This window comes from Clytia hemisphaerica, unplaced genomic scaffold (genome assembly GCF_902728285.1).
Source record: "Clytia hemisphaerica strain Z4C2 unplaced genomic scaffold, Clytia hemisphaerica genome assembly, whole genome shotgun sequence".
NCBI lineage: Eukaryota > Metazoa > Cnidaria > Hydrozoa > Leptothecata > Clytiidae > Clytia > Clytia hemisphaerica.
Window position 1 is genome coordinate 173426 of NW_027103918.1, and position 14931 is coordinate 188356.

Below are 14931 nucleotides of genomic sequence, written 5' to 3' on the forward strand. Positions count from 1 at the left end.
TATAGGAGTTTAGTCTATGCTGGTTTTGTATGTGGTTTTGTTGTTTGCATGTAAGAAAGAAAACAGAAATTTGATATGACCCTGATTCCGCTGTACATATAGACCTTTAGCTAATCAGGGTGTCATGTTGAATAATTAAAAACTCCAGCATTAAAACGTTGAATATTGCTCCGTTTTTTGGAGTCCAAATACTGTTGGCCTCATTCAGAGACTTGAAGACATTCAAAAATCCTTTCTAAGAAGGATAAAAGGCACCTCAAAAAATTATTGGGAGTGTCTCAAGCAATCCAAAATCTATTCCCTTCAAAGGAGAAGGGAACGCTATCGCATCATCTATGTTTGGAAGGTGTTAGAAGGGATAGTACCTAACGTGAATAGCAGTATAAAAGCCGGCTGTGCCAATTGTCTATCTCCAAGAATCAAACATCCAAGCTTAGAGATTGCACTCTTTCTGTACAAGGTGCAAAACTATCCAATGCAATGCCAAAGAGCATAAGAAACTTAAAAAACACTTCAACTGAAAAATTAAAAAAAGCCCTTGACACTCACTTAAAGTCGATCCCAGATGAACCCCAAATTCATGGATATACTGGGTGCAGGAGAGCTAATTTGAATTCAATACTTGACATGAAAAATATCTGCTGAGATTCTTTTTCCCTCGACAGATTGATCAAACAGAGGCGTGGTTCACCAAGAATCTTACCTGAGCACTTTGCTCGAACACCTACAATCATGGACAAAAGGTTGTAGACAAATGAAATTTCTTTGAAAAATGGTGAGGAATAGAGCAAAATGACTCTTCAATGCGTCTGAAAAAGGAGGGAGGAAAAAAAAACACTTTAGAAGTCGTTGCATTGCTTTTGAATTGCTTTTGAGGCAACCACAAGCAAAAAATCAGCGTTTTGATACTGGTGTAAGCCAGTTAATCAAGCCCTTGTGGTTTGCCCTTGTGGTTAGACTGCAGTGGGTGACTTTCAAAGACTTTGAATGGGTTTGGAAAGCACCCAGAACCTTGTGGGAACTTGTTTTGGATCGATATTGAAGTATTTTGCAAATATTGCAGAAGTCTACAAACCTTTTGTCCATGATTGTCTGAGAATTATGAGACTTAGTGCATTTTCCAGCTCAAATTCTTGGGAATATCAATAGTAGTTTCACATTGAAATTGTCTCTATTGTAGTTGAGGATCATTCCTGAGTCTTAAAATTTATTTTTGCCATTTCAGCATTTTCTATTGCTCCACATTTGAGTCTATTTGAGGGGGGTGTCAATACTTCTGAAAATGGCAGATTTTTTGATTTTTTTGGTATAATTCCTGCTGTGATGGTCGAAATCATTAGAAATTTCTTCTGGTTGTTCTTTTTGAGATACTTTGATGGAAAATTGCCACTTCAGAGAAGACCCCTGTTCAATTTTTTCTTAAAAATTCAGACAATCATGGACAAAAGGTTGTAGACAAATGAAATTTCTTTGAAAAATGGTGAGGAATGGAGCAAAATGACTCTTCAATGCGTCTGAAAAAGGAGGGAGGAAAAAAAAACACTTTAGAAGTCGTTGCATTGCTTTTGAATTGCTTTTGAGGCAACCACAAGCAAAAAATCAGCGTTTTGATACTGGTGTAAGCCAGTTTATCAAGCCCTTGTGGTTTGCCCTTGTGGTTAGACTGCAGTGGGTGACTTTCAAAGACTTTGAATGGGTTTGGAAAGCACCCAGAACCTTGTGGGAACTTGTTTTGGATCGATATTGAAGTATTTTGCAAATATTGCAGAAGTCTACAAACCTTTTGAGACTTGGCAACTATATGTGCATGATAATACCCTCAACTATTCTGACTTGGGACTATCTGACAAAACATGGAACGGCAATTTGGCCACCATTTCACCAAACCTCCAAAGTTATTTGATTTGATAATGAACAGCGTATTAAAAAATACACAATTTTTCTTTCGCACAGAGTAGGCTTTTAAATCGAAATATGAAAAAAAAGACCATATCAGTGGCAAAACGATGGAGCGTTTGACGTCACTCGTACGGCAAGTTACACACTTGTTATTTGTTAATCATATCAAGGGATAGGTTGTTAGGCGACGGGCGTTCTCTAATTCTCCAATCGGGGTCCGGCCATTTTTAATGAAAATGAAAAAGTTAAAAAGGGCGTGCTATCAGTGAAAGTTATTGTGACATGTTATGACAGAAAGTAAGATTGATAAATTTGGTGGAGTTATCAAAACAAATTAATTTAAATTAATAGTAAGTGAAAATACAGGCCAGGTATCAATGTTTCGTCCAATCGTCCCAAGTTAAGGCAATTAACGATAGACCTTTTGAAAGAGAGGATACCATATTTACTTCATAATAAATCAGGGGTGAAAAGGTTACCATGAAGTTGGGTAACTTGCATCAGTGGAGGCAAACTTGCATTGCCATCAAACACCTGATCAATCAAAGCAGCAAAAATTTGAAAACAAATGTAACAGTGCAAAAACTACGCAGCTCAGCTCGCAGCTCTATTCTGCCATTTTAGAATCTCATACATTCCAGCTTTCTGTTTTATTTCAAGGTCAATATTTTGCAAAAAAATGCCGTACGGAACAAAAGAAAATAGTCAAAGATCAAAGAAATTTACCGTTAACTTAAATTGCAATTGCTAGCAAGTTGTTGGGCTTTCAAAGTTTGTAAATATGAATGGTAGCTTTCATGAGCTAAAACTTGGTACCATTTTCAACTTTCCCTATAACTTGCCCTCCTTGAAAATGAAGAAGAAATTTGCAGCATCACGATGGAGTGCATGATGTCACCTGTGTGGTAAATTACACGCTCGACTTGTAATTTGTTCATTATATTGGGATGTTGGGTAGGTTTGGGGTAGGTGCTCTATAATTCTGGCATCAACCATTTTGAAGGAGATCAAAAAAGATTAAAAAGGGCGCACTAGCTTACCCAATCTCACGGTACATAATCTTTGCAACAGAATTTCGTCCTTTTGCATAAGTTCCACTGTGCACAATGAACAAAAGATCTATTGTATGGCAATGTCCGGTGGGGTTTTAGTTAGAAAAATCTTTAAAAAATTTTAGGTTAGGTGCAAAAACACATTTTCCAACTGTAACTTTACTAGTAGTAGAGGGTTTTTATCTTCTCCTCATAGAGCGCTTGATATTTTAATAGAGCGTTACTAAAGACTTACTGTCATATTTGCAGCGCAAGCATTTTTGGCAAGTTACTTGCCAATAGAAACACGGTTAAATAAAACAGCGTGGTTGGATGATGAAAAATCATGGGAGGGAGATCATAAATTTTAAGATGACAGGATGGCCAACTTGTAAAGATTTACAATACAAGAATTATCCTAATCTGTGTTACCCTTAAATCTAATAATAACTCATTTTACAAGAATAAGTTTTTGTGTAATTTGATATATAATGTATTCTTTCATCATCGACCTATCATTGAAATGTGATACCAAAAAGAGGCTTATTTCATAAGTTGTTGATAAATCTTGTTATATTTTTTTGTATTGTTGTTGTTTCTAATTTGAACAGTGTGAAACTTCTATATAAATATTGTAATATACATTTTGAAAAACAAGTAGCTATCAGTGTATTGAAAACTTGTAAGATCAAGTTGGCTGCACTGAGTGTAGTACATTTCTATTCAACTTTGAGTTATATTTATAACTATATAATATTGTATGTTTGATTTTATATCAGTGTCTATATTGCTGGAAGAGTACATGCTGGTACATGAAGCCATAAGTGTTCATAAAGTTCTTGTAAACCTATTTCTTTTAGAAAAAATAAAAATGTTTGGAAGTCATCTGATAAAATCTACCAACAGTGCTCGTTTGATGAGCAAAAGGTTGGCTTCTTCATACCATCTCCAACACATTCAACGTAAGAATGATTTCCACTTTGGAGCTGATGAAGACCACAAGAATGCTCATGAAGATCTTCGTATCAATAAAATCCCAAATATTAAAGGATTTGAAATTCTTAGAAACCCAAAGTTAAATAAGGTATGTTCAAAACCACTTAATTATTTGATTCTAACTACTTGTTATATATATTTTTTGAGCCAAAATAAGTGTTGGCCAAATGAATGCCTCCATCAAGTTTCAAGTGAGTTTTAGGACCCTTTTGATGTGTATTTATTCGACATTATTCTTTTATGACGTATTCTGAATATTTTTTAAAGAATAAAATTTATGCATTCAGATAGTATTCTCTTTAAAAGCACGTGGATCAGATTAAAAAGTGGAGGGACGGTGGAAGGCTAAATTTTAGAGAATGTTAAAGGAATTTTGTCTTGCTTTTTGCTGAGTTGGTTCTGTCTTATATATTGAACAACAATTATTTTTCTTGAACAACAATTATTTTAAATAAATTTTTGACATTAAACTTTTAAACAATTATAACCCCTTATTTTTACATGCCTACAACCAGATCGCAAACTCGGGGAGGGCAGCCCCCTCCCCGGGTGACTTCCCCTGGGGATGGTTGGAACCGCCCCAGGAGGTTGGCTGTTTCTCGCCAGGGTAAGGCCGTAGTAGTTGGTTCAGCGGAAGAAGGAAGTCCTTCCACATCTTTACCATCTGCCAATGGGAAACAACCAACCGGTCAGACTGCTTCTCATTTAAGAAGATGTCTTACTTGTCCTTCCTTAGTCAATCAACCCACTTTTGTCTCAAATGTGACCAAAAAATCTTATTCTTTAATCAACCATTCTAACATTCCTGTCGCTTGTAATTCTCAAAACCTTATTTACCTCCTCTCCTGTTTGAATTGCAATGTCCAATATGTGGGCGAAACAACCATAAAGCTAAGTAGTAGAATGAATATCCATAGAACAGCAAAAACTGGATGCGAACACATGATCAAACATTTCAAAGAAGCATGTCCTGATGCTTCTTTTTCTATTCAAGTTATTGAATTGTTTGATGGAAACGGATATGTCGGTAAAAAAGTTTGTCCTATTGCAAGAAAAGCGCGAGTAGATAGAGAAGATTTTTGGATGAAAGAATTGCGAACTATTTATCCCTATGGTCTAAATGAAAGGGCCAGAGGACATGACAAAGACCTTCCAGTTGGTAAATTATTTTCAAAAATAGCTAGAACTGTACCACGTACTTTTCATAGCCGGAATAACAGAAATAATCATGACATCGTTACTTCACATGAAAATTTCTTTCATTCCTTTGACAACATCATTTCGAATGACAAGAGCAATGCTTTCTATCAATTGCGTGTCACTTTAAATAGATTGAAAAAGTCAACTTTGAAGAAGATTGCCTTTAGCATCCTTTCGCATAGTCCTTTGGTTATACTCAATTCTCCGTCTGAACAATACTATCTTTATGTTCTTGACATTATCGAAACTCTTCTCTTTATTCCTGTTGAAAGTAAGAAAAAATCAAAGCGTGTGCCTAAACATATCTGTAGTGTTTTTTTCCATAATAAAGCAATTGAAATTATACATCTTCCTTCTATTCTAAAGCACCCTGCTATCGTATCTCTTTTACCAAACAAAATCTGCGATGAAGAAAATAGACCAGTTGTGACATATAAATTAGGTAACACAATAAGAAATAAAATCTTGAATTATAAAGAGACTGTTGATTCCATTTTCATTGATGATGATGTTTCTTTTTCCCTTGACTCAGACCCATGTGATTGTTGTAACTCTCCATTTTCTGATAAGTTTCATAAACATGTTATCACTGGTGATTTGCGTGTTGTTGAGAATGACAAACTCAGAAAACTTTTAGCCAAGGGTCCCAACTATAGAGAACCTAGAATTATAAATTTTGATAGAGCCTTGGAAGAGATTCTTCGAAGCCTGGATGATTGTATAACTAACATTGAAGCAAAATCTGGTATTAAAAAGTCAACCTTGAATGAGTGGAAAGAAGCAATTATGTCAAAAGTAAGAGATACAATCAACATTTGGAAACCTAAAACTAACTAAAGTTTTCAAACTAGTTCTGTGCTTAAAGATCAAAATGTACAGCAATATCTTGAATCCTTCCATCGTAAATACGTCATAGTGACGATAGATAAAGCTTCCAAAAACTTTGCCTTTATTTGTAAGAAGTTCTATGTCGCCAAACTCATTGCTGAGGTTTCAGGCAATAATACATACTTGCCTAGTGACATAGACTTCAATACCATCATCAATACAAATGAGGAAATGTGTAAGCGCTTTGGTTTAGGATTGATAGAAAAAATGAAAACTCTTCCCATCATGTATTGGATGCCAAAAATGCATAAAAATCCTATTGGTTTCAGATTTATTGTAGCCTCTAAAACTTGTAGCACCAAACCGTTGACCGCAGTTGTTCAAATGTTTTTAAAGTTCTCTACAAACATGTTGAAAGTTTTCACAGAAAATCAAGATTCTTTTCTGGGTTTAGCAAATTTTGGGTGGTTCAAAATTCTTCACGGTTATTGAACATCTAAATCGGATAAATGCTAAGAAAAAAGCACAAAGAATTTCTACCTTCGATTTTGCTACACTTTATACCACTCTTCCTCATGAATTACTTGTAAAAACTTTGACAGATATCATTAATTTCGTTTTTGATGGGGCATGTCGCAATAAACTTGGATTTTCTGCAAATTCAGTCTATTGGACAGCAAAAGGAAAAGATAACAGATTTTTTACCAACATTTCCTTATCAGAGTGTGTTGAATTTTTAATCAAGAATTGCTATTTCAAAGTTGGTAATCATATACTCAGACAAAACATCGGTATCCCGATGGGAATAGATCCAGCTCCATTTTGGGCTAACCTTTTTCTTTATTATTACGAATCTAAATATGTACAAAATTTGATATCTACTAGTTCTCCTAGAGCATACAATTTTCATTCAGTTGGTAGATTTATTGATGACCTTTGCGCTATTAATGATAGAGATGATTTTTTCTCATGTTATAATGATATATATCCGGAAGAGCTACAGTTGAAAGTTGAACATCATGGAACACATGCAACGTTTTTGGATTTAGATATAAGCATTGAAAATAACATCTTTCGCTACAAATTGTTTGACAAGAGAGACGCCTTTCCCTTTTTCATTGTGAGAATGCCACATAAAGATAGTAATTTACCATCAATCATCTTTTACAGCTCTATATATTCTGAGGTCCTACGCATTGCTAGATGCACTCTTCTTTTTGAAGATGTTCTGCCCAGAATTTCAGAACTTTTCAAGCGCATGCTCAATCAGGGAGCTGAAAGATCTTTCTTGCGAAAACAAATAGTAAAGTGTTTTGATAGATTTCCAGAGACTTTTATGAAATTCGGAGAATCTTTAAATGGTTTTTTAGCGCAACTGCATTTTTGAAAAATTGAATCATTTTTTTTTTTTTTTTTTTTTTTTTTTTTTTTTTTTTTTTTAAATTTTTTTATTATGTATTGTATGTTAGTTTTCTCAGTCATTTCTTTTTCGTTCTTTCCCGTACAGACGGCTGCACGGACTTTAGGTGTCGAACCGGGTTCTGGGCCTACTTTTTAAAAAATTTGTGTTTTTTGTCGTTTGTCTTGTTCTTGTTCTTGTCTGTTGTTTACCCTTTTTTGTTTCTTTGTATTTGTGTGGGAGTTTTTGTTTATTTTTCTATGTTTGTTAGTTTGTTTGGACTGCGGGTCGGTTCAGGGTTATGCAATCTGGGGGAGGCTGAGTGTTGGACGTCCATAAAACATGTTTAAAGCCGCTGCACCTGTCGCAAGTCAGGGACTCCAGATTGCATTGGTTGGGTTTTTGAGTGGGTTTTGGTGTTTGTGTTTTTCTGCTTGGCTTTTTAAACTTTATGTCTATTGGTTTGTTGGTTCTTTTTCGCATAAAATTCTCATTTCTTGACAGGATGTTTGATTGGTTTGATTTATATATTTAGAAAAATTCAAAAAAATGGAAAAAAACGTATAATTATAAAAATATTAGTGCCTTTTTATGTTTCATCTTTATTTTATTTCGTATTTTCAACACTTTCTCTCCTTGAGGTCAGATCTCTGATCTTCACCATATATATAAGGAACTGAGGAACAGATAATGTGTTTTCTTGAAATATTTCTTGACTCATATTGAGTTACTTCTTTCCATCTTAACTCATATTGAGTCGCTTTCTCCTTGTAGTCACTTTAGATCACTAGTTTTGCATTGATGGATGTCTATGTCATCATTTTTTCCTTTTCAATTCCAACCTGATTGATTTTCTGTGAATGTTCATTCTAGATTTTTGTTGTATTTATATTGTCTTTTTGTTTTGTGAGTTTTGTCTTTATTGTTTCCATTTTAAGTAGTTGAAGGTTTTATACTTCTTGACTATATATATTTCTCTATTTTTTAAAGAGTACAGCATTCACCATACCAGAACGACAAATTCTTGGTATTCATGGTCTCCTCCCACCTGCTGTGAATAGCCAAAGAGTCCAAATGGACCGTGTCATGAAACAGCTGCGGAAGCTTCAAACAGACTTACAACGATACATTCAGTTGACTCAAATCTTGGCGAGAAATGAACGATTATTTTACCAACTTTTGAGAGAATATACAGAAGAACTTCTACCTATTGTTTACACTCCGACTGTTGGCCAAGCTTGTCAACAATATGGTTTAATCTTCAGGGACCCCAGGTAGTGAATACCTTTTCTATTGTCAATCTATTTTTTTGTTCACTACATGTTGACCTTTTACACGTCTTCAAATACTTCAGTAACTTACAGTAACTCGTTTAAGAGCTCTTGAACCTCAATATTTTCAAGCTCAGTTTATTTCAAATTGATTTATTACGCGTATTATTATTAAGCGTTAATTGTTTCATTCACTATGATTCTTTCTAGAGGTTTATTCATCACGATTCATGATCTTGGACACGTTTACGATATCGTCACAAATTGGCCTCAAAGAAAAGTTCAGGTATATATTGTCTCTTCCTCTCTTTAATATTTGCCGCCCGCTTGACTAACACTTATCCTGGTAGTTTGCATCGTTTCAACACCAAGCAATAGTAAATACATAAAACAAATGCACCTCCGGTCTAAGACTTTTTTGTTTGAATATGTCAAACTATTAAAGAACTCCTTGTAAATAAAGCAAACATGTACGCACCTCAAATTTCCATAACACGTAGGTTTTCTTAAATCGGACAAATTCCTTTTCCAATTTCGAGTTACCGCGGAGACTCTACTGTATTCTATCGTTCACTTTGTTTGTAGGCTGTCGTATTGACAGATGGTGAGCGAATTCTTGGTTTAGGTGATCTTGGTTGCAATGGGATGGGTATTCCGATTGGTAAACTAGCCCTTTATACAGCTTGTGGTGGTATCCATCCAAACGCATGCCTACCTATTATGATCGATGTGGGAACGAATAACGAGGTTATTTCCATTCTATTTCGAGAGATACGGTCGATTCTCTCTTATTCGAACTTCTATTATTCATATCTTTTTCTAATTCGAACTTATTCCCAGTCCCCGTCAAGGAGGAACCCCCTTGATATACTTTCTATAATTCGAACAAATAAGATTCCCCGTTCGAGTTCGAAATAGTGAGACTGTACTTCATTTATATATAACTTAAATCTTATTTTTTCGGTTTGTTTGTCTGAAATTTTAATGGTCCGAGAGTTTTTAAGATGGGATGCGGTTCGTGTTTCGGTATAGCATGAATGTCTGGGAATTTTTTTTTTTTCAATTTGAATTTGTTTGTCATTTGTTTATACTATATATACGAGATTAATAAGGATTTCGTAAATCGGAGTTGAGGCTCTTCAAACTATTTTTGTTTTCAATTGCAGGCGTTACTGAACGACCCGATGTATATTGGTATTCGTCAACGAAGGGATACTTCTGAAAAATATGACCAACTTGTTGATGAAGTCATCATGGCACTACGAAAACGGTAAAATAATTTTTCAAAGGCTTTAATCGTTTATTATCTAATTTGTCTAATACTTCTTCACATGATGTCTGTCTGAATTTGAATTTAATTATCTTGTTATCAGGTGGGGGTAAACCGTTACTAGAAAAAAGGTTACTAGTACTAGTATCAGTTGGTGTAAATCCTTCGATTTAAAAGGCGTAGTAGTGTCGTGGTTATCAACCTTGATTCCCGTCTGGGAGGTCAGGGTTCGATTCTCACGTGCTGCTATGATTCACTTCGCAAGTGAATGTATTCTCGCCTGGTCGACCCATGCCTTGTGAGGGGAACTGGGTACCATCACTCTGACTAAAAGAGTATGGGGGAGTGTGTTAGACATTGCATACAGTGTGGTGACGATACTCATAGGTTCAACACCTGCGAAGATGTATGTCCTCCCGTGTAGTTCGAGTATCGTCGTCTATACACCAATAAATCTGTCGTGTCGCGAGTGCAGGGTTAGCAGTGTGTGGTAAGCGTGGTAATTTCCCTATCCTAGGGTAGGTATCTATCCAGGGATAGGGCCCATTCTGGATGATTCGGATGGTTCACATCTCTCCTCTCTCTCAATCCTTCAATCATCCTTGTATACAGACAAATGCATTAACGAATATTCACCTCGAATTTCTTTTCAAAAATAAAAAGGAGGCTATACGCAGTACTCATGGTCAATATATAACAAATCTGGCAAAATAGTCCAGAAAGTTAGTTGAGAAAAATTGGGTCTATTTGACAGGAGAAAGATTTGGTCGTGGGAAATTTAAGTCCCTAATCATTGACGTCATTATTCCCGATAACTTGCTTTATAACGCATTTGAAATTGATCGGTTATAGCTTCCTTTTCACTGATTTTTTGAAAGACTCAGGATTGTGCAATTTGAGAAAGAATCACGATGTCTGTTTCTGTCTCTATAGATTTGGTAATCAAGTGTTGATCCAATTCGAAGATTTTGGAAGTCACAATTCATTCCGTTTATTGGATAGATATCGTGATTTTTGTTGTACTTTCAATGATGATATCCAAGGTAAATTCTTCCTAGACATCCTAAAAAACGATTTTGCATTAGCGGAAACTCTCGCAACTTACATCAAATTGCATAGGAAGGTTCAGTTGTGCGTTATTTTAGTCTACTACAACCAAAGCTCTCTCCACATCACATCTCATTTTACTTTTTACTTTCTTCATAGTCTGTTGCCTCTGGAAATATAACTTAAGTTTCTAGCGGAGGGAGGGACTATATTAATGTCTAGTAGTATTTTGTAGTATATGTTCGTAGTGTATGTTTCAATAAAAAAAATTGCATAGGCCTTTTTGCCTTAAATTTATTGGACATCTTTGTTCGCCAGTTGCCTTCTTATGCCGTTCCTTTACCATACCAAAGCATACTACTTGACACTATACTTCTCACCTTAGGGACTGCTGCAGTAGGAGTAGCTGGGTTGTTTGCCACGTTATTGGCCAGTGGAATGAAACTCACCGATCACAAGTTTCTCTTCTTCGGGGCTGGAGGTGTAAGTTGTAATAAATATTTTGAAGTAACTTACTCTATGGAAATGAAGCCATGAAAAGAGGTCATTTGAAATTTTGAAAATTTTATTGATAAAATTAACTTTAAACTCTATCTTTGCAGAATCATTTCATAAATCGCGAGGCTTATTATAACGTGTCGTGGGCTATGTACGAAATACAAACTTTAAAAAATTCTAATTTTTTCACTTTACTTCATTGCGTAGGCAGCATGTGGAATCGCTCATTTGATTGTCCGAGCTCTGATGAAAATGGGATTATCCAAAGCACAGGCATGCAAACGAATCTTCATGTTTGATAAAGATGGCCTCGTTACCATGGTAAGATTTACATTCACGAAGATTCTCACATAGAGCAGGTCATTGTTTTCTTACCGACAGTAGATACAACAGCTCTGGAAATCTCTTCGTTTCAAATGAATAGCCCGCGTCAAAGAACGTTGTCCATAATTACGCTTTTCTCCCCTAGTATTGAGCTACACATTTTCTCCTCAGACTCGTTTTGATGCAGTTGACATGCCACCGGAAAGAAAATTATTTGCACACAATTTACCGAATATCGATAGTTTGGAAGAAACGGTAAAAACCCTCAAACCAACAGCATTATTAGGTAAGCAATTTTCGAGTATGCCGAAAATTGGACTTTTTAAATTCTTCAGCTTTTGATCCTCTTCATGAAATTATTTGAAATTTAATTCAATTTTTTTTTGATACAACGCTTTTGGGTCAATTATGTATTTTTTGCTGCTTTTTGTTTATTGTATCTCATTATCAAGTAAGCTCTTTTATTTTTTAAGGTGTTTCGGGCGTCGGTAAAACGTTCACAGAAGGAGTTTGTCGTCAGATGTGTGAGAATACAGCTCGCCCTGTCATCTTTGCTCTCTCTAACCCAACTTCACACGCAGAATGCACGCCTGAAGAAGCTTATAACTGGACTGACGTAAGAATTCTGTTCTTTTGTTGGGCTTTTTTTATTGCTTATTGCTCTTGAACTCATCCTTCCTTGAAATACTCTAAATGGTTTGGATATAGGCAATAACCTTCACTCTGTCTTAGGAAGATTTTCCACCCCAGGCAATCTTAGATGACATGGATTTCTTAAAGCCCTATATGCGAGGTTATTATCGGGTTATTAGAGCGCTTCTCTGTTTTGTCTATATCAAAATTTAGAGTCTAGGTAATGTTCTAGTTGGTGAGTTGGTGAGTTGGGGAGTTGTTAGTTTCGAGTTGGGATGCTCGTAAAACTTTACGGCGACCGAAAATTTTCTAATTTAAACTAATGCAGCCCAAAAGTACAATTTTCAAATTAGCCAGAACCAAACATATTATTGACTTTATCATGAAAATGGTAAGGTGCTGGCTAGCAAAGCCAAAATACTTAGTACTGTTATGTCATTGTCATAATGCTGACAACATGACACGTTCTTGTAAAAAATATTGACAAAATCTTTAAATACAATGATTGTCAAACCAGTTCCCCCAAAAATATTGATCATACTGCAAGAGATGCTTGTTATATAAAAGAATATAAGTTGACAGTCAATTTAGCCTCAAAAAATTCGTAGAGATAGCTTATAGAGCTAGAAAAATAATGACTCTTTCTTTTGTCATTTTATCATTGGAATTGACACTTTTTAATAAAAATTTTGATCACATTATAAAAATACAATGGTTCTAAAGTCACTTTAATCAACAATTATATTTATACTCAATGTGATGCAGGAAATATAAATGGATATGAATTGACAGTAGAAAACAGCTTTCCATGCTCTCAGCTAGTTTAGGTATAAACTTATTTCTTTTTTTATGATTTTTGTTTATAAGTTTATACCTAAACTAGCTCTCAGCGCGCGTGTTTAAGGCAAATAAGCATATTACAGGTGGTATATGTATTATACGTATTATATGTGTTATATATTACTCTCGTATTACATTTACTTTCAAAATCGTACTTTTGATGTATTTTATTCTTTTTCGGTAGCCGGTAATTTTTTAACTCCCCAACTCGAAACTAGCAACTCCCTAACTCGCGACTAGAATAGTTTCCAAACTCCAAAATTTAAAATCAAAATAAGATCAAGAGTTTTTGAAAACAAAAATAAAATAGTTTTGGTGTAGAATAGTAAAATATTAGAATCATTCATTGTTTTCTTATCTTGTTCTCTATATTTAGGGAAAATGTATTTTTGCGTCCGGGAGTCCTTTTGATCCGGTTACCTTACCCAACGGAAAAGTGATGTCACCAGGCCAAGGGAATAATGTTTATATTTTCCCTGGTATTGCCCTTGGAGTCATTGCATCAGGTGCTCAAAATATCACGGAGGAAATGTTCCTTGTAGCTGCCGAGGTAAAGTTTCTTTAGTCCAAGTATGACAGAATTTGAATGATTTTTCTGTTATTTCGATTGACACCTACATGTGGATTTGAGATTTATGAACATTTCTTCATTATTTGGAAAATGGAGTAACGATTTCATTTGATTGTTTCTTTTCCATTACTCATTTTTTTCTTCCATACTTACTCGGTTGAAACGCCCTTTGTCGTAAAATTTCTTCCAATCGGTTATTTCAGTGTAGTTTCCAAAGGTTTTTAACAATGCTGATTATTTTCTCTATCATCCAGGCTTTAGCAGAGCAGGTCACGGAAGCCGACCTTGATGTTGGTCGCGTATATCCACCTTTAACAAACATCAAAGAAGTTTCTTTCCAGATCGCTCTACGTGTGGCACAAGTCGCTTATCTTCAAGGTTTGGCGACCGTGATGCCTGAACCTGAAGATAAACATCAGTTAGTGCGCTCAGTTTTATACAGCCCTGATTATAAATCTTACTTACCTACAACCTATGATTATCCTGATAGTCACGAAGAGGATTTCTTAGAGGACGAATCAGATTGAGTGAGAGATACGGACATTACGACCCAAAGTGATAATACTACTATAGTACACTAAAAACTTTCGTATGTCGAGAGAAAGGAGTTCTATCTGCCGCATGAAGAGTACTTCTCGCAAAAACAGTGGTCAAAGATAATTTGGTCTTTTCATTCAAGGATCGTGTTTTGATATACTGAACCTACTATAAAAAATCTTTCAATTTTATATGCACTTTTTATTTTTTTTCATTTTTTTTGTTGTCAACAAATACCCAGAATTATGTGTTACGGCACCATAATATATTCAGAGTCCGTTTACGTGAGTACTTTTCTAACTCGGTTGAGATTTCACGAGGTAAGCTACTTTCAAAATAACATAGACTTATGTAAAGGGACTCTTATAGAGTTAAATTTATAAAGTTATGTGATGATGATTTCAAATAGTATAAATATAGTATAAATAAATAAATAAATAAATAGTATGAAAAATTTATTTTGATGTTTTATATATTTTAAAATTGCATATAATGTACATTATATTATATTCATTTTGACAAATGATGACTTTAATGACGAATTATGAATTCGAACTTATTTTTCAAGACATGTTTATTTCCTCTCC

General features: G+C 35.0%; 1 protein-coding gene across 1 annotated transcript; it reads left to right on the forward strand.

Moving 5' to 3' along the window:
• Nucleotides 1-3728: 3728 nt before the first annotated feature.
• Nucleotides 3729-14757, forward strand: LOC136809581 (NADP-dependent malic enzyme-like). Its single transcript, XM_067066118.1, has 12 exons — nucleotides 3729-4014; nucleotides 8344-8627; nucleotides 8835-8910; nucleotides 9210-9371; nucleotides 9791-9894; nucleotides 10828-10937; nucleotides 11327-11424; nucleotides 11647-11760; nucleotides 11935-12049; nucleotides 12237-12379; nucleotides 13613-13786; nucleotides 14062-14757. Exons 1-12 carry the CDS (start codon nucleotides 3733-3735, stop codon nucleotides 14332-14334), a joined length of 1935 nt encoding a protein of 644 aa, XP_066922219.1. The 5' UTR covers nucleotides 3729-3732; the 3' UTR covers nucleotides 14335-14757.
• The last annotated feature ends 174 nt before the right edge of the window (nucleotides 14758-14931 follow it).

Excerpts from the sequence above, each read along its gene's own strand:
- LOC136809581 (XM_067066118.1), top strand. The coding sequence starts at position 3,733 with ATGCTGGTACATGAAGCCATAAGTGTTCATAAAGTTCTTGTAAACCTA. Across the intron at positions 12,050-12,236 it reads CAAACCAACAGCATTATTAG|GTGTTTCGGGCGTCGGTAAA; the intron begins GTAAGCAATTTT and ends TTATTTTTTAAG. Across the intron at positions 12,380-13,612 it reads AAGCTTATAACTGGACTGAC|GGAAAATGTATTTTTGCGTC; the intron begins GTAAGAATTCTG and ends CTCTATATTTAG.